At 46.5% G+C, this 20,193-nt stretch overlaps 1 protein-coding gene across 2 annotated transcripts in view; it reads left to right on the top strand.

Annotated features, from left to right (window-relative positions):
* The window catches only part of c5h8orf34 (chromosome 5 C8orf34 homolog), a 314,780-nt gene that overhangs the window by 160,316 nt on the left and 134,271 nt on the right, over positions 1 to 20,193 (top strand). For both annotated transcript variants that reach the window (XM_048529761.2, XM_048529760.2), the window contains exons 6-7: positions 11,473 to 11,630; positions 14,771 to 14,937. In XM_048529761.2, the coding sequence (XP_048385718.2) occupies positions 11,473 to 11,630; positions 14,771 to 14,937 (325 nt within the window). The remainder of the gene's footprint in view (positions 1 to 11,472; positions 11,631 to 14,770; positions 14,938 to 20,193) is intronic.

Genomic DNA, 20,193 nt, shown 5'->3' with positions numbered 1-20,193 from the left:
AATATACGTAACTGTCAGAAGGATAATAAAAGACTCTGAAAAGGCTTTGGCAGAATGCAATGATCTCAAACAATACCGCCAAGATTTATCACAGAGCAGTGTGACATGACACATTTTAGTAGGAAGAAAGGAAGGCTGCAATATGAAATTCATGGTACGATTTGAAAGATTATACAGGAACACTGAGATCTAATGATTGTAGGTTCTGAAATCAGGAGAAGATGTGAGGGGTGTTACTGGTGCTTCTGGGATACGTACCTCACTATCCCTGTGATCGACGTCAATCATTTATAGTCACGGAAACAGTCCAACTTGTCTATGCCAGCCAGATATCCTGAAGTAATTTAGTTCCATTGCCAGTATTTGGCCCATGTCACTCTCAGCCCTTCCAATTAATGTACCAAGCCAGATGCCATTTAAATGCTGTAATTGTACTAGCCTCCACTACTTCCTCTGGCAGTTCATTCCAAACATATACCACCCTCTGTGTGAAAAAGTTGACCCTCAGGCCCCTGTTAAATCTTTTCTCTCTCACTTTAAATCTGTGCTGTCTAGTTTTGGACTCCCCCAACTTGGAGAAAAGACCGTGGCTGTTCACCCTATCCATGTCCCTTATGATTTTACAAATCTCTCAGGTCATCCCTCTGCCTCCGATGTTCCAGGGAAAATAGCCGTAGCCGACTCAGCTTCTCCCTAAAGCTCAAACCCTCCAACTCTGGCAACATACTTGTAAATCTTTTCTGAGCCCTTTCAAATTTCACAACATCTTTCCTATCGTCCAAGTTATCTGCCCCTCTACTTGTTGCCCTAAAAATATATTTGAAATAATTAGTCAACTTTTGATCATAGCACCTTCAGCTGTGAAGGCTCCATGTTCTAGCATTCCTTCACTAATTCACTTTGCAGCTTCATCATCTCTTTTCTCATATCCAGAAGTTTTTGTTTCTCTTTTCTTTTTTCTTTTTTTTTATTTACCCAGCACCAAATCATCCGTGGAAAGTCTATCATCCATTAACCGTCACCACCAGTAAATCACGTATGTTTTTCCATTGATTTACATGCAAAACCTTTTAAGAGCAATCACTTTTCAGTTTAATCATACTTTTTCTGTTTTAAACTGCAATCCAAATCCGACATCTCTGGTCAATCTTTTGATCGTTTGCCCTGTTTCTTCCTCTGTGATTTATAGTTAAGTGTTGTTTCACAAAGCTCCTCAGAAGCATGTTGAGACAACTTGCTTTCTCCCTGTCTCCTCATAACCTCCATTCTGTTCTATCCCCATGTACCTACTTTCATTCCCTTCAGCGCCAACAAAGATTCCTGTGCCGCGCTCCCACATTTCCAATACCCTCCATAATGACTTGTGCCCCTGGCCCACCACCACAGCCATGTAGCCCCGATGCCAATGCAGAGTTAACTCATGCCATTCCATACTGCCCTCCCATTGCCCTTTGCCCTTACACCTACCATGCCAACTTATTGAATGTCCACCATGGGCAGCCTTTGTTAGCCATGCAGGAATGAGATTAAATAAAATTCTATTCAATAAAGTTATAAGTGGGCATTGCAAGCTTCACTATATTGAAAGAAACACAGATTCATTAAAGATTCAATTGCTTCATTCCTTTAATTCAAAGATGTTTTATAGAAACAAAAATTTTATTCAAGTACACAATCCCTCATAACAACGTTCAGTGGGATTCAATTGTATTCCCGCTCGAAAGAATCGATAATCTCTTGGTGTTGTCAATCCAGCAGTAAAATGCCAAAATCACGCATGGGCTAGTCCCTACCCCAGAGAAACAGTTCTGTGAACTCATCCCTAGGTCTGCTTCATAAAGGGTTCAGGTGATGAGTTCCTGTTGGGCAGGCAATTGCCTGTTTCCAAGGGAAATTATACTCAACAAGCTCTGTAATGAGATTAATTAGTGATTCCCCATGGGCCTTAAAGGCGTTACCACACTCTCCTTGATATTTGCCTTTCACCAGACATTCTTGCAATTGTTTTTAAACACTTTTGATAGTTGATTCTGGCAGGTCTGTTGACAGTTCCAATCAGCTTTTTAGATTTTTATTGGGATGTGGGTGTTTCTGGCTGAGCCAACATTTATTATCAATTCCAGTTGTCTTTGAGAAAGTGATAGAGAAGGTAAAAAGTGTGTTTATGCACTTTATATAACCCATACCTACTTTTTCCCATTCTAAAGGGTGTCTAATCTCTACCAAAGGACAACCAATATCCCCAAAGCTGACCTGACCCTTCCTTGAAAGGTGTCCCAGGATTATATCCAATGGCGTACCTTACCTCTCCAATAGAATATCATGGCTATGCAAAGAAACAGATCTGTTCTTAAACAGTATGCTCTGCACACTGCGCTTTTCACATTGGCATTGAGGGGGGCAATCATATTATTGCTGTATTTTAACTATAGTGCATGAACAGAGTGTGCTTTACTTCAGGCCTGGTAGTTTGACCAATCGAATTACACTTGCTTTTAAAATAAGAAAAAGTTAAGGCTCAGGCTGTCTCCTTGACACGTTTTGAGGGAATTTGGTCTGATCCATAACAAGCAGCAAGAGCACTATGGGTTAAATAGAGTTAAGTGACTCCACAACCAATGATCAGGATGCTGACGTTATGCTGCGGTTGTACAAAACCATGATTGGATCCTATTGGGAGCACTGTGAGCAGATATGGGCGCCACACCTTAGGAAGGTTAGATTGGCCCATATCCCTTAGTACCTTTACTTAATGAAAATGTGTCTACCTCTGATTTAAAACTAACAACTGATCCAGCATCCAGTGCCATTTGGAGAAGAGAGTTCCAAACATCTACTGCCTTTTGTGTGTAGAAGTGCTTCTTAACATCTCTCCTGAATGGTCTGGCCCTAATTCTCAAAGCTCTAATTCTAGAATCCCCAACCAGCGGAAATAGTTTATCTATGCTGTCTTTTCCTGTTAATATATTGAAGAATTCCATCAGATTAAACCTTAACCTTCCAAATTCTGGAGAAACAGGCCCTAATTTGTACAATCTGTCCTCATAATTTAACCCCTTAAGTTAAGGTATCATTCTTGTAACCCTACATTGCACTCCCTCCAAGGCCAATCTGTCCTTCCTGAAGTGTGGTGCCTAGATCTGCTCACAGTGCTCCAACTGGAGTCTAGCCAGGGTTTTGTATAACTGTAGCATAAAATCTGCATCCTGATCAATGACCATATGGCGTTAGGCTACAGGTCAGCCATGATCTCATTGATTGACAGAACAGGCTTGAGGGTTGAATGGCCTACTCCTGCTCCTGTGTTCCACAAAAATTCCCAACTCCAGCACATCAGCACAAAAGATAAGGTTAAACAGCTCTCAACAACCTTCAGCTTGATGTACCAAATGGATGGTCAATCTCAACCTCCACCAGAGTTCTTCAGCATCGTAGCCAATTCAACTCACTTCATATGATATCACAAAATGGCTCGAGATGCTGGATACTGCAAAGGGTACTGGCCCTGACAATATTCTGTTAATAGTACAGAAGACTTGTGCCCTAGAACTAGCTGTCCCTAGCTAAGCTGTCTCAGTTACAACACTGACATCTACCCAACAATGTGGAAAATCGCCCAAATATGTCCTGTACACAGAAACCAATTATCTGCCAATTACCACCTCACCAGTCTAGTCATGACCATCATTAAAGTGATGGATGGTGTCATCAACGTTGAGATCAAACAGTACCTGCCCAGCAATGACCTGCTCACTGATGCCCAGTTTGCGTTCCACTATGGCCACTCAGCTCCTGACCTCATTACAGTCTTGGTTTAAACATGGACAAAAGAGCTGAATTCCAGAGGTCAGATGAAAGTGACAGACCTTGACATTGAGGCTGCATTTGACTGATTGTGACGTCAAGAAGCCTTATCAAAACTGGAATCAGTGGGTATCAGGGGGAAATCTCTCTGGTGGTTAATGGCATACTTGACACTTAGAAAGGTTGTTGGTTGTTGGAGGTCAGTCATTTCAGGTCTAGAACATCTCTGAATGAGTTCCTCAGGATAGTGCCCTAGGCCCAACCATCTTCACCTGCTTCATCAATGACATTCCCTCCAATATAAGGCCAGAAGTGGGGATGTTTACCAATAATTGCAACATTTGTGACTCCTCAAAGACTGAAGAAGTCCTTGTTGAAATGCAGCTAGACATTGACAATATTCAGGCTTGGGCTAAGAAGTGGAAAATACCATTTTTGTCATACAAATACCAGGCAATGACCATCTCCAACAAAAGAGATTCTAACCACCACTCCTTGACATTTAATGGCACTACCATCACTGAATCTCCCACTATCAATATCCTGGGAATTACTGTTGACCGCACCAAACTGTACTAATAATATAAATACATGGTTGTAAGAGCAGGTCAAAGGTAGGAATACTGTCACAAATAACTCACTTCCTGACTCCCCAAAGCCTGTTCATCATTTACAAGGCACATGTCAGAAGGATGATGGAGTGATCCCCATTTGCCTGGATGAGTGCAGTTCCAGCAGCCTCACGAACCTTGACAAAGCAGCCCACATGACTGGCACCACATCCACTCCCTCCACCCCTGACTTTCAGTAACAATGTGTACCATTACATGATGCTCAGCAGAAATTCTCCAAGGTCACTGAGACAGCATGCTTTCGCCTGAACAAGGAAGAACAGCAGATATATGAGAACAGCACCACCTGCATTCTGACTTGGAAATATTTCTAAGTCCCTTCACTGTAGCTGGCTTAACATCCTAAAGTTAACCCATCCCCCCAAAGGCATTGTGGGTCTACTGACAGCACATGGGCTACAGTGGTTCAAGATAACAGCTCACCACCTCTTTCTGAAGGGCAACCAGGGATGGGCAATAAATGTTGGTCCAACCAGGGAAGTCCACATCCCATCAGTGAATATTTTAAATAATGTCTCCAAAATGCATGGAGACAGCTGATGGCTCACCCAACCAGCAGATTTCATGAAGACCACATGCACAATCCGAACACTTGTTTGTGCTTCCATGAATAAGGGAAACATTATACTCAGAGGGCAGGAATTACAGTTTCTAGGTTCATCTGTAATCTTCACCGTTCGCTAGTGGCTGTCTGATGGCAAAAGCCCAGTTCTCAGTTGTCAGGTTGGGCTATACCTAAACCGTGGTATTTTTGAGTACCTGGAAAGGATAGTGTAACCAGTATTAACATTCGCCAGCCACATTGATAAGCTTCAAACAAGTTTTCTTCTGTTGCAGCATGAACTGTGTGCATATGTTTTTACAATATTTGTACAATTTAATTTTCAACCCTGTCAACACTTTAATGATGTAATTTTCATAACCCAGTTAAACATTTAGAAATTAATTTTAATAATTTGACTTTCTTTACTAATTTGAGATGCATTTATTCAATGAGTGAAGACTGACTGGAAAGAGTTACTGAACCAATCTGGAAGAAAGATAAATATATATCATTTATTGAGAATATTTCAGTGGTCTTGACATTTTGCCTGTATGCTAATTCATCTCTATCAAAGGTGCTGAATTAACAACCATGAGTGAAATAATTGCTACTAAAATAGCTTGAGTTAATGACTGTACATGCTCCGATGTTCAATTTCCTCCTCACTGATATCAGTAACCCCTCTTAGTTTGTCTCTGTTCAGTCATAACGAATGCCAAATATAATTTGTGTACGCGAATGCAAAGATGATTAAAATGAGTTAGAATGTGTTTTTAGGTTTCAGGCTGGGAGATCCCCTCCCAGTTCGGCATGAGTTGATAATAGGTTAATTGAATTCTGAGAGATAGAGCTCATTGTAGGGCTGTGAGAGATTATTCACTTTGAGCCTTATATAGATTAAAGTACTTCTCAACTGATGAGAAGCTAAGAACTGCAGGGGAGTATGGAGACTTCAGAGTTCGAGCAAGGAATCATTAATAACGAATTATCAGATTCAGACCTATGTGGTTTAAAATGCTGGTAGAAAATTGTTCCTCAATAGGGCTGGAATACAAATGCTGGACTCTTATTGAAGTTACATTTAAGGGATGAAGGTGTCATTGTACTATCACTGGGCTAGTAATTCGGTCACCTCAGGCAAGTGTTCTGGGCCATAGGCCTGGATCCTACCATGGCAGGCGATGGCATTTGAATTCCATAAAGAATCTGGAATAAAAATCAAGGGGATGGCGAGTATCTCTGTGGGAGTTGAACATTCTCCCTGTGTCTGCATGGGTTTCTTCCGGGCGCTGTGGTTTCCTCCCACAGTCCAAAGATGTGCAGGTTAGGTGGATTGGCCATGGGAAATTGCCAGTTGTGTCCAGGGATGTGCAGGCTGGGTCAGTTAGCCATGCGAACATGCAGGGTTACAGGGATAGGGTGGGGCTGGGTGGGATGCTGTTCGGAGGATCAGTGTGGAACTTGATGGGCTGAATGGCCTGGTTCCACACTTTAGGGATTCTATGATACTGTAATGGTTTTGATAGTCATAAAAGCCAACCTAGTTCACTCATGTCCTTTAGGGATTGGAATCTGCCATCTTTACTGAGTCTGGCCTGTGTGTGACTCCAAACCCTGAGGAATGTGATTGATTCTTAACTGCCTTCAGTCTAATTAGGGACAGGCTGTAAATGTTGTCCCAGCTGGAGACTTGCACATTCCTGAATTAATAATAAAAAATTACGTGAAGTTCTGTAAAGACCTCATTTGGACTATTCTATTCAGTCCTATGTACAATCATGAAGCAAAATTTTGGCCTTGGGGGGATGTAATGCTGAAAAGGTGCTGCACAGGAGGTCACTTAATAAGATAAGAGCCACATGGTGTCAGGGACAATGGACTGGCATGGATAGGGGATTGTCCAACTAGCAGAAGGCAGAAAGTGGGGATAAAGGGCACTTTTCTCAGGATAGCAGCCGGTGATTAGTCGAGTTCCACTGGACCTGGACAAAGGAACTAAGGATATTGTTGCCACTTTTGCAGGTGACACAAATAAAGGTGGGGGAACAGGTAGTATTGAGGAAGTGGGGAAGTTACAGAAGTACCTTGACAGACTAGGAGAGTGGGCAAAGCAGTGGCAGATGGAATACAACACAGGGAAGTGTGATGCTATGCGTTTTGGTAGGAAGAATAGAGGCATAGAATATTTTCTCAATGGGTAAAGGCTTCAGAATTCTGAAGCGCAAAGGGACTTTGGAGTCCTAGTTCTTGATTCTCCTAAGGTTAACATGCAAGCTTAGTTGGGAGTTAGGAAGGCAAATGCAATATTAGGTATCATTTCAAGAAGACGAGAATACAAGAGCAGGGGTTGTACTGGTGAGGCTGCATAAAGCTCTCGTTAGATTGTGTTTGGAATATTGTGAGCGGTTTTGGCCCTGTATTTGAAGAAGGATGTACTAGCATTAGAGAAGGTCCAGAAGAGGCTTACAAGAATGCTTCATGGGTGAAGGTCATGCCAAATGAGGAGGGCTTGAGGATTCTGGGTCTGTATTTGATAGAGTTTGGAAGAATGAGGGGGGAAGTCTTATTGAAACTTATAGAATGCAGAACGGCCTGGATAGAGTGGTTATAAAGAAGATGTTTCTACTAGTAGGAGAGATGAGGACCTGAAGACTCAGCATCAAAGTGAAGGGACAATTATTTAGAACTGAGATGTGGAGGAATTTCTTCAGCCAGAGGCTGGTGAATCTGTGGAACTCATTGCCACAGAGGGCTGTGGAGGCCTGATCATTCAGTTTAAGACAGAGATAGACAAGCTCTTGGTTAGTAAAGGGATCAAAGGTTACGTGGAGAAGGCAGGAGAATGGGGGTAAAAACAGATCATCCCCAATTGAATGATACAGGGCCTAAATGGTCCAAATGGTCTAATTCTGCTCCTATACCTTATGGATATGTTCTGTGCATTTATAAGAATACGGGGTTAAATTTGGATGAGGAACTACACAAGCAAGTCATGCAGTCCCTTGAATCTTAAAGATTACAAGGTGATCTGCTGCAATGAATAAATTGATTGGATTGGATAGGTAAAGCAAAACCTTTCCTCTGGTGGTGCACTAGAACAAGAGAAAGAACTTTGCAATTATAAATTGGCACTTTCACTGAGAAGTTCAAGAGCACTTCTTCCTGCTACCATCTGCTGTGGTAGGATTGAAACCCAGGTCCCCAGAACATTACCTTGGACTCTGGATTAACAGTCCAGCAAATATACCACTAGGCCCTTGCCCCTTACCACATTACTGTTGTATCCGTTTGTACCAGCTCCTCTGGTAGTGCATTCCAGGCACTTACTACCCTCTGCAGGAAAAACATGCCTCTCACATCTCCTTAAAATTTCTACCTTTTACCTTGAACTTTTGTCTCCTAAATTGACTCTGACGACACCTTCTATCCATTGCCTCTCAGAATTTTTAAAATTTCTATCAGGTTTCTCCTCAGTCTCTGATGTTCAAATGCAAACAAATCAAGTTTGTGCAATCTCTCCTTGGAGCTAATACCCTCTAAAACAGGTAACATGCTGGCAAACCATTTCAAAACCCTCTCCAAAGCCTCCACCCCCTTCTGATAGTGCAGTGACCAGAAATACTGATTGGTTGATTGTTGTCATGTGTACACAGATACAAAGCCCGCGGACACTGACCTCGACATCGCTGAGGCCAGACGCCAGCTCTCTGGCACCTCCTCCTACTGCCCCCTTGATAATGACCCCATCCCCGAGCACAAAACCATCATCTCCCAAACCATCCACAACCTCATCACTTCAGGTTACCTCTCACCCACAGCCTCCAACCTCATTGTTCCCCAACCCCACTCCACCCGCTTCTATCTCCTTCCCAAAATCCACAAACCTGACTGCACTGGTCGACCCATTGACCCCGCCTGCTCCTGCCCTGCTGAACTTATCTCTACTTATCTTGACTCCATTTGCTCCCCCTTGGTCCAGCAACTCCCCACCTACATCCGTGACACCACCCACACCCTCCAAATCGTCCAAAACGTCTGATTCCCTGGTCCCCAACACCTCATCTTCACTATGGACGTCCAGTCCTTATATACTGCATTCCCCATGCAGATGGCTTAAAGGCCGTCCGCTTCTTCCTGTCCCACAGGCCTGACACTGCACTGACACCCTCATCCGCTTTGCCGAACTTTTTCTCACTCTCAACAACCTCTCTTTCAATTCCTCCCACTTCCTACAGACAAAGGGGGTGGCCATAGGTACACACATGGGCCCAAGCTATGCCTGCCTGTTTGTAGGGTATGTGGAACAGTCCCTCTACTGTAGCTAGGCTGGCCCTAAACCCCACCTCTTCCTCCGTTACATTGATGACTGTATCGGCACCGCCTCATGCACCCATGAGGAACTCAAACAGTTCGTCCACTTCACCAACACCTTCCATTCCAACCTTATGTTCACCCGGACCATCTCTAATACCTCTCTTTTCTTCCTGGACCTCTTTGTAACCATCTCTGGCAACCACCTGGAAATGGATATCCATTTCAAGCCCACTGAGTCCCACAGCTACCTAGAATACACCTCCTCCCACCCACCTTCCTGAAAAAATCCCCTATTCCCAATCCCTTCGCCTCTAACGCATCTGGTCCCAGGATGAGGCATTCCACTCCCAAACATCTCAGATGTCCTCATTTTTCAAGGATCCCAACATTCCCCCCCCTCAGTAGTCGAGAACCCCCTTGATCGTGTCTCCCACATTTCCTGCAACTCATCCCTCACACCCCCTCCCCGCAATAACAATCAAAACAGGATCCCCCTCGTTCTCACATACCACCCCACCACCCTCTGGCTCCAAAGCATCATCCTCCGACACTTCTGCCACCAGCAATCCAACCCCACCACCAAAAACTTTTCCCTTCTCACCCATATCTGTCTTCCGGAGGGACCTCTCTCTCCGTGACTCCCCTGTCCGCTTCACACTCCCCTCCAACCCCATCACACCCGGCACTTTTCCCTGCAGCCACTGGAAGAGCTACACCTGCCCCTGCACCGTCCCCCTCACCCCCATCCCAGGCTCCAAGATGACTTGCCACATCAAGCAGATGTTCACCTGCACATCTGCCAATGTGGTATACTGTGTCTGCTGTACCCGGTGTGGCTTCCTCTACATTGGGGAAACCATGCGGAGGCTTGGGAACCGCTTTGCAGAACACCTACGCTCAGTTCGCAACACTGCACCTCCCAGTCGGGAACCATTTCAACCTCCCCTCCCATTCCTGAGACGACATGCCCATCCTGGGCCTCCTGCAGTGCCACAACGATGCCACCCAAAGGTTGCAGGAACAACAACTCATATTCCGCTTGGGAACCCTGCAGCCCAATGGTATCAATGTGGACTTCACAAGCTTCAAAATCTCCCCTCCCCCCACTGCATCCCAAAACCAGCCCAGCTCGTCCCCTCCCCCCACTGCACCACACAACCAGCCCAGTTCTTCCCCTCCCCCCACTGCATCCCAAAACCAGCCCAGCTCATCCCCACCTCCCAAACCTGTTCTTCCTGTCACTATCCCCTCCTCCCACCTCAAGCCCCACCCCCACTTCCTACCTGCTAGCCTCATCCTGCCCCCTTGAACTTGGATTGACCTATGTCCTCCCTAACTCCCATCTACACTCACCTTTACTGACTCCACCCACGCCTCTTTGACCTGTCTGTCTCCTCTCCACCTATCTACTCCTTTATCCATCTTCCATCCGCCCCCCATTTATTTCAGAACCCCCTTCCCCTCCCACATTTCTGAAGAAGTGCCTAAGACCAAGCGTCAGCTTTCCTGCTCCTCTGATGCTGTTTGGTCTTCTGTGTTCATCCAGGTCTACGCCTTGTTCTCTGCAGTGAAAAGGGTTGTTTTGTGTGCTCGACAAGCAGATTGTACCATATAAAGTGCATCAGGGTAGCAGAATGTAGTGCAGAATACAGTGTCACAGCTGCAGAGAAGGTGCAGAGAGAGATCTACATTAACGTTTGAGAGGTCCATTCAAAACCCTGATAATAGTAGGGAACAAGCTGTTCTTGCATCTATTTGTATGTGTATTCAAGCTTTTATATCTTCTGCCTGACAGAAGAGGGTGGAACAGAGGGTAACGAAGCTGTGAGGGGCCTTTGATTATGTTGGTTGCTTTCCCGAGGCAGCAGGAAGTATAGATGGAGTCAATGGAAGGAAGGTTGGTTTGCGTGATGGACTGGGCTGTGTTCACAACCCTCTGTATGCAATATTCAAAATCTGGCCTAACTAAAGTTGACATTAGCAGTATGATTTGCCAATTTTTACACTCTATGCCCCAACCAGTAAAGGTAAGCACTTCATATGCGTTCTTGACCATCTTATCCACTTGTGTTGCCACTTTCAGGGAACTCTGGACCTGTATGCCTGGATCCTTCTGTTTGCTGATGCTACAAAGGGCTCTGCCATTGACAGTATAACATTTGAATCCTTTTGTTTAAGGATCTACGGGCTTATAGCTCATCACTTGTCAGACCTAAAGTGGTTGGAGAGTGGGTTGGTCGTGAGGAAACTGATGCCGATCCATTGGCTGCCGAGATGTTGCAACCTCCAGTACCCAGAATTCAAGATGCAAATGAAGACAGCCCGATCCCAGTCAGGTAAACATGAGGAACACCCAGGGGTTTGAGCTACTTTCTATTCTGTTCTGAACAAGGGTCTAGAAAAAGAAACCAATTTCTGTTTTTGTTTCAGATTTCGGTCGTCCACAGTTCTTGGTTTTACATTAAAATGCCCTATTGCCCTTTCAGGTTTCAATCTTATCGTGTCATGAAACCGACATTACTTCATAATCATAACACTAATAAATAACATGAAATGTAACAAGCTACAATAGATTATTTACCAAACACAAATGTTTTCCAGAAATTTGAGTATGTTGTGGACTTTTATTTTAGCATATGATCAAAATATTTGTGTGTATGAAGGAGCAGGATTGGGCCATTCAGCCCCTTAAGCCTGTTCTGACGCATTCAATGAGATAATGGCCGATCTGTGACTTGACTCCATATATCTGCATTTGGCCCATATGCCTTAATACCTTTGTTTAACAAACAAATTATCAATCTCAATATTTATAATCACTCAGGTACTGAAGGTACCAATGCACCGGGCAAGATTGGAACAGAATTGGGGCTTGGGATGAAAATTAGCTAGTTACAGTCATGCCGTGCAGTTAGCATCTCCATCAAATGAGGATCTGACCATCTCCCCTTAACAATTTAACATAAGTATCATTGCTGAAGCCCCTAAGGATTGCCAGTGATTTGTACACAATTGTAAAAGTATCTAAATACAGTGGCTACAAAGCTGGGTCTCTAGCAGGAATCTCAGCTCCTAAGTTTACTGAACTTTCTCGGCATGCAGGTTGTAGCTTGGAGTGGATAATGTAGAATGATGGTCAAGTGAATGATTAGCTACAATCTCATTGAATGGCAGATCAAACTCAAAGGACTGTACAGCTTTCCTTCTGTTCCTAATGTTTATAGTATATACACATTGGAGTGGCCAAGGAAGTCTGAATCAGGGAAACAGTATAACATGAGCAAAGAAATTTCATCTTCAAACCCTGAAGAATTTTTCTGAGATTTGAAATAGAAGTTACTCTCTTTGTAAACGGTTTCTAAAATATCACTTAATTGTGAAGGACACCTTAGAGTGGCATTCTGCGAGCACCCTGCACGTCCTGGGAAATAGTGACAGACGGCACTGCAGGCTGCTAATCTTGCGATATTATATAATTAAATTATGGAGCAGCACAGTGGCTCAGTGATTAGCACTGTTGCCTCACAGCACCAAGGACTCAGGTTCGATTCCACCCTCGGGCAACTGTCTGTCTGGAGTTTGCACATTCTCCCTATGTCTGCGCGTGTTTCCTCCCACAGTTCAAAGATGTGCAGTTTAGGTGGATTGACCATGCTAAATTGTCCATAATTTCCAGGGATGTGCAGGCTGGGTGAGTTGGCCATGGGAAATGAAAGGTTTCGGGGATGGGACAGAGTCAGTCTGTTTGGGCTGAATAGTCTGCTTGCACACTGTAGAGATTCAACGATGCACATTTCTGATACCATGTATTAGCCCACTGTGAAGCTCAGATACTAACCACTGGTGGCTTGTGGTTGATTTACAATGCAGCCATAAATCCTTCCTATGTGTGATTAAGGCATTCATCAGTAGTCTGTGGTGGAGGAATGGACCATGGATACATGCTCTCTGATGAAGGGTCTAGGCCCGAATCGTCAGCTTTTGTGCTCCTGAGATGCTGCTTGGCCTCCTGTGTTCATCCAGCTTCACACTTTATTATCATGGATACATCTTATAATGTTTCATAATAAGATGTAGTTTATAATTTCTCAGTAACTGTACTTAGATTACATCAACATTAGGCATGTCAACAATTCCTAGCCAGAGGTAGAGAAGGTATGAGAGATAATGGGAACTGCAGATGCTGGAGATTCCAAGATAATAAAATGTAATAAAACTCACCCAAAACCAGAGAAGGTATGTGTGTCTCTTTTAGCAAACTGTGCAAGTGATTCTTCGCCTGGAGGCTGTGTGACATCATCTAACTGGGCACAGCCCTAAGATGCTGCTTGGCCTGCTGTGTTCATCCAGCTTCACACTTTGTTATCTTGGATTCTCCAGCATCTGCAGTTCCCATTACCTCTGGGTACAGCAAAGCACTACTCAACCAGTAACCCTTTCAGAACCAGGATCCTACACAACAAGTCTATGCATGCTTCTCTTGAGGAGGTCTTGATCAGTGTTGATGTGTGCTGGAACAGAATCCTCTCAAACTTTGTGTCATGGGCAGGAGGCTGTGTCAGTGCCTGATGGCCGGTGGCTACAGTACTGGGTTCAGGGGTCAGAGGTGATGGGGCTGGTGGGGAGGGGCTGGAGCGGTACTGAGGTTACTGATTCCTGTCCCTGCTCCCGTCCTGGACTAACAGTCACTCCTGAGATTCTAGCCTCCTCGTCAATCTAATGTCACAAGCAATCACTTGAAAGTTCAAATTTTGTTCAAAACTTTATTCTGTTTAATATGTTTTCACTTGGAATGTTGTCTCCATGTTGACATTTTAAAAACTACCAAAAAGCCATTGTGGGCATTGCCCATTGGTTGGCAAATCAATGAGAAACCACCATCCCTGCAATGGTGGAGGAGGGTTTAAAATGAAAAAGTGCACCTCAAAAACTGAACAGACATCTAGCTGGCAGGGTTTGGACATTGCCTGGAATTTTGCTTCCCATTACCAGCTTGTACCACAGGGAGTCATTCAGAAATAATCATGGGACCCTAGAAAGAGAAGCGGTGAGGGGGCTGGGTTTCTTTGGAGTTTCCAGGGGACTGCGGATAGGATTGTCTCTGACAAGCGGAAAGGGAAGGGAGGCTTCAGATGCAAGGATAGTGAGGTATGCTCAGTGTTCTCCCACTTCCTGACCCTCGATGTCTCGATTGGGCACTAATTTCCATTGGCACATCCCCAGGTAGCTTGGTGCTAACACAACATCAGAATTAGCTAGATGGACATCTGGAGATATGGGAAATGTGCACAGATTCAAGAGAAGCCCTGTGTCTCTATTCTATTTGAATGGGCACTAAATCATTCTCATACGTTCATTCAAATGATTCAGAATTTTAAGAAGTGAGTTTTGTGAGGCGGGTGATTTGGATTATCTGTGGCAGGGGGTTTTGCTCGATTATTCAAATTTAACAAGCTATTTTAAAATGTTCTTGCAGCCCTAGACTTGAGCAGAAGAGTAAAGGCTTGAGACAACAACAGCAGCAGCACAAGAAACTCCTCGCTGCAATGCTGTCCCAGGAACCCTTTGATTTTGTGCACAGCACAGTGCCATCTGTGGCAGATGAAGACATTGAGGATGAGGACGATGCCATGGAATTGCTGGGTAAGGCACTGAATGGTGACATAGGAATGCAGTCACAAGCATCAAAATTCAGATTTTATTCAATGTGTTTTTTCCCATTCATTCTTGGGCCATAGATGTTTCTGTCCAGGCCCAGACTTACTACCTAGCCATAATTACCCAGAGGGTGGTGAAGAGTCAACCACCTTGCAGTGGGTCTGGACTTACATGGAGGTCAGACCAGGTAAAGATGGGAGATTTTCTTTCCTAAAGGGCATTAGTGAACCAGATAGGTTTAACATGACAATTGGAAATGCTTTCATGGTCGTCGTTAGATTCCTAATCCTCCAGTTTTTATTCAATTCAAATTCAACCATGACAAGATTGGAAGCTGGGTCCCCAGAACATTACCTGGGTCTCTGTGTTAATAGTCAACTGATAATACCACTAGGCCTTAAGTATCCCATGTAATTGACTCTAAAAAGGTGAGGGGTATGCTCCACAGGTACCACATTCTTACTCGTCTGTAAAAACCCAATTTCATCCCAACATGAAGCCATGCAGTATGGTGCAACCCAGCCTCTTTACAGCCTTCTATGTATCATCTATGGCCTCGGATTACTTCAGAGTTTACAAGAAATTCAAAACATTTTGCCTGCATTGGGAATTGAAAAATACAGATCAACATTTTTGATGAAGGTGTTTTCATTAGAAATCTTGCAGAAAGGGGACGCATTTAAGAGCTTTGGTGAAGTAAAGCAGGGAGGAAAGTGGTTAAAATTGACAGGAACAGCTGGTTAACAGCTCCTGTAATTCATGTGCAAGTGCCATAATTAGCAGAATGTTTCTCCATGCCTAGCATTTATGCAAAACAATTTAAAGTACCTTTCCAAATGTTTAATTTCCCACGTGAACCTTGAAATCAAACAAACGTTCACAGCTCATTGACATCCCATGTTCTTCTGGGTTTGAAAGGAAGCCAGTATTTAATAAGGGCCATTTTGAGACAGGCTCCACACTGGGCAGTTTACTTCCTAATTGCGTTAGATATTCTGTCGATGATATTTTGAGTGCTGGTTTTGTTGGTTTGCATTTGAAGTTGTTTGTGAACAGTTTGGACTGGAAGTATTTTTTAGCGACTGCAATTAGAATTTTGGAACTCCCACCCTACTTATTTTGTTGCCTGCTGTTTGAGAAAGATAAAGACTGCAAAGAAAAGTGATAAGAAGCATATCAGACTGCAGGGACAATGGGTCAGATTTTCAAAATGCAGTTGGGAACCCTGTTCCCCCAGTAAGTCCAGGTTTCCATCACCACGCTGCAACTGCATTACATGCGCAAGGCTACCCTGAAATGGGGATGCCAGTTCGCAGTGCCGTGCCACTCCAGGAGGTGACAAGGTCAGAAGTCACACAACACCAGGTTACAGTCCAAGATAATAAAATGTGAGGCTGGATGAACACAGCAGGCCAAGCAGCATCTCAGGAGCACAAAAGCTGACGTTTCGGGCCTAGACCCTTCATCAGAGAGGGGGATGGGGAGAGGGAACTGGAATAAATAGGGAGAGAGGGGGAGGCGGACCGAAGATGGAGAGTAAAGAAGATAGGTGGAGGGAGTATAGGTGGGGAGGTAGGGAGGGGATAGGTCAGTCCAGGGAAGACGGACAGGTCAAGGAGGTGGGATGAGGTTAGTAGGTAGCTGGGGGTGCGGCTTGGGGTGGGAGGAAGGGATGGGTGAGAGGAAGAACCGGTTAGGGAGGCAGAGACAGGTTGGACTGGTTTTGGGATGCAGTGGGTGGGGGGGAAGAGCTGGGGTGGTTGTGTGGTGCAGTGGGGGGAGGGGACGAACTGGGCTGGTTTAGGGATGCAGTAGGGGAAGGGGAGATTTTGAAACTGGTGAAGTCCACATTGATACCATATGGCTGCAGGGTTCCCAGGCGGAATATTAGCTGCTGTTCCTGCAACCTTTGGGTGGCATCATTGTGGCAGTGCAGGAGGCCCATGATGGACATGTCATCTAGAGAATGGGAGGGGGAGTGGAAATGGTTTGTGACTGGGAGGTGCAGTTGTTTGTTGCGAACTGAGCGGAGGTGTTCTGCAAAGCGGTCCCCAAGCCTCCGCTTGGTTTCCCCAATGTAGAGGAAGCCGCACCGGGTACAGTGGATGCAGTATACCACATTGGCAGATGTGCAGGTGAACCTCTGCTTAATGTGGAATGTCATCTTGGGGCCTGGGATAGGGGTGAGGGAGGAGGTGTGGGGACAAGTATAGCATTTCCTGCGGTTGCTGGGGAAGGTGCCGGGTGTGGTGGGGTTGGAGGGCAGTGTGGAGCGAACAAGGGAGTCACGGAGAGAGTGGTCTCTCCGGAAAGCAGACAGGGGAGGGGATGGAAAAATGTCTTGGGTGGTGGGGTCGGATTGTAAATGGCGGAAGTGTCGGAGGATGATGCGTTGTATTCGGAGGTTGGTAGGGTGGTTTGTGAGAACGAGGGGGATCCTCTTAGGGCGGTTGTGGCGGGGGCAGGGTGTGAGGGATGTGTTGCGGGAAATACGGGAGACGCGGTCAAGGGCGTTCTTGATCACAGTGGGGGGAAAGTTGCGGTCCTTAAAGAACTTGGACATCTGGGATGTGCGGGAGTGGAATGTCTTATCGTGGGAGCAGATGCGGCGGAGGCGGAGGAATTGGGAATAGGGGATGGAATTTTTGCAGGAGGGTGGGTGGGAGGAAGTGTATTCTAGGTAGCTGTGGGAGTCGGTGGGCTTGAAATGGACATCAGTTACAAGCTGGTTGCCTGAGATGGAGACTGAGAGGTCCAGGAAGGTGAGGGATGTGCTGGAGATGGCCCAGGTGAACTGAAGGTTGTGGTGGAAGGTGTTGGTGAAGTGGATGAACTGTTCGAGCTCCTGTGGGGAGCAAGAGGCGGCGCCGATACAGTCATCAATGTAACAGAGGAAGAGGTGGGGTTTTGGGGCCTGTGCCGGTGCGGAAGAGGGACTGTTCCACGTAACCTACAAAGAGGCAGGCATAGCTGGGGCCCATGCGGGTGCCCATGGCCACCCCCTTAGTCTGTAGGAAGTGGGAGGAGTCAAAAGAGAAGTTGTTGAGTGTGAGGACGAGTTCAGCTAGGCGGATGAGTGTGTCGGTGGAGGGGGACTGGTCGGGCCTGCGGGACAGGAAGAAGCGGAGGGCCTTGAGGCCATCTCCATGCGGAATGCAGGTGTACAGGGACTGGACGTCCATGGTGAATATGAGGTGTTGGGGGCCAGTGAATTGGAAGTCCTGGAGGAGGTGGAGGGCGTGGGTGGTGTCACGGACGTAGGTGGGGAGTTCCTGGACCAAAGGGGAGAAAATGGAGTCCAGATAGGTGGAGATGAGTTCGGTGGGGCAGGAGCAGGCTGAGACGATGGGTCGACCAGGGCAGGCAGGTTTGTGGATTTTGGGAAGGAGATAGAAACGGGCCGTGCGGTGTTGGGGAACAATGAGGTTGGAGGCTGTGGGTGGGAGGTCCCCTGAGGTGATGAGGTCGTGAATGGTGTTGGAGATGATGGTTTGGTGCTCGGGTGTGGGGCCATGATCGAGGAGGCGGTAGGAGGTGGTGTCGGAGAGTTGGTGTCTGGCCTCGGCGATGTAGAGGTCAGTGCGCCATACTACCACTGTGCCACCCTTGTCTGCGGGTTTGATGGTGAGGTTGGGGTTGGAGCGGAGGGAGCGGAGGGCTGCCCGTTCTGCGGGGGAAAGGTTGGAGTGGGTGAGAGGGGTGGAGAGGTTGAGGCGGTTAATGCCTCGACGGCAGTTGGAGATGAAGAGGTGGAGGGAGGGTAGGAGGCCTGGGGGTGGTGTCCAGGAGGAGGACTTGTGTTGGAAGCGGGTGAAGGGGTCAGTGGAAGGAGGGCTAGGTTCCCGGTTGAAGAAGTAGGCATGGAGGCGAAGACGGCGGAAAAACTGCTCTATGTCCAACCGTGACTGGTATTCGTTGATGTGTGGTTGTAGGGGGACCAAGATGAGCCACGACCTCATCACCTCAGGGGACCTAAGGGGGTGGCCATGGGCACCTGCATGGGCCCCAGCTATGCCTGCCTCTTTGTAGATTACGTGGAACAGTCCCTCTTCCATACCTACACAGGCCCCAAACCCCACCTCTTCCTCTGGTACATTGATGACTGTATCGGCGCCGCCTCTTGCTCCCCACAGGAGCTCGAACAGTTCATCCACTTCACCAACACCTTCCACCCCAACCTTCAGTTCACCTGGGCCATCTCCAGCACATCCCTCACCTTCCTGGACCTCTCAGTCTCCATCTCAGGCAACCAGCTTGTAACTGATGTCCATTTCAAGCCCACCGACACCCACAGCTACCTAGAATACACCTCCTCCCACCCAATCTCCTGCAAAAATTCCATCCCCTATTCCCAATTCCTCCGCCTCCGCCGCATCTGCTCCCACGATAAGACATTCCACTCCTGCACATCCCAGATGTCCAAGTTCTTTAAGGACCGCAACTTTCCCCCCACAGTGATCGAGAACGCCCTTGACCGCGTCTCCCGTATTTCCCGCAACACATCCCTCACACCCCGCCCCCACCACAACCGCCCTAAGAGGATCCCCCTCGTTCTCACACACCACCCTACCAACCTCCGAATACAACGCATCATCCTTCGACACTTCCGCCATTTACAATCCGACCCCACCACCCAAGACATTTTTCCATCCCCTCCCCTGTCAGCTTTCCGGAGAGACCACTCTCTCCGTGACTCCCTTGTTCGCTCCACACTGCCCTCCAACCCCACCACACCCGGCACCTTCCCCAGCAACCGCAGGAAATGCTACACTTGTCCCCACACCTCCTCCCTCACCCCTATCCCAGGCCCCAAGATGACATTCCACATTAAGCAGAGGTTCACCTGCACATCTGCCAATGTGGTATACTGCATCCACTGTACCCGATGCGGCTTCCTCTACATTGGGGAAACCAAGCGGAGGCTTGGGGACCGCTTTGCAGAACACCTCCGCTCAGTTCGCAACAAACAACTGCACCTCCCAGTCGCAAACCATTTCCACTCCCCTTCCCATTCTCTAGATGACATGTCCATCATGGGCCTCCTGCACTGCCACAATGATGCCACCCAAAGGTTGCAGGAACAGCAACTCATATTCCGCCTGGGAACCCTGCAGCCATATGGTATCAATGTGGACTTCACCAGTTTCAAAATCTCCCCTTCCCCTACTGCATCCCTAAACCAGCCCAGTTCGTCCCCTCCCCCCACTGCACCACACAACCAGCCCAGCTCTTCCCCCCCAC

Source organism: Stegostoma tigrinum, chromosome 5, assembly GCF_030684315.1.
Source record: "Stegostoma tigrinum isolate sSteTig4 chromosome 5, sSteTig4.hap1, whole genome shotgun sequence".
Lineage (NCBI taxonomy): Eukaryota > Metazoa > Chordata > Chondrichthyes > Orectolobiformes > Stegostomatidae > Stegostoma > Stegostoma tigrinum.
Note: the sequence above shows the minus strand (reverse complement) of the source record. Positions and strands in the feature narration are given on the sequence as shown.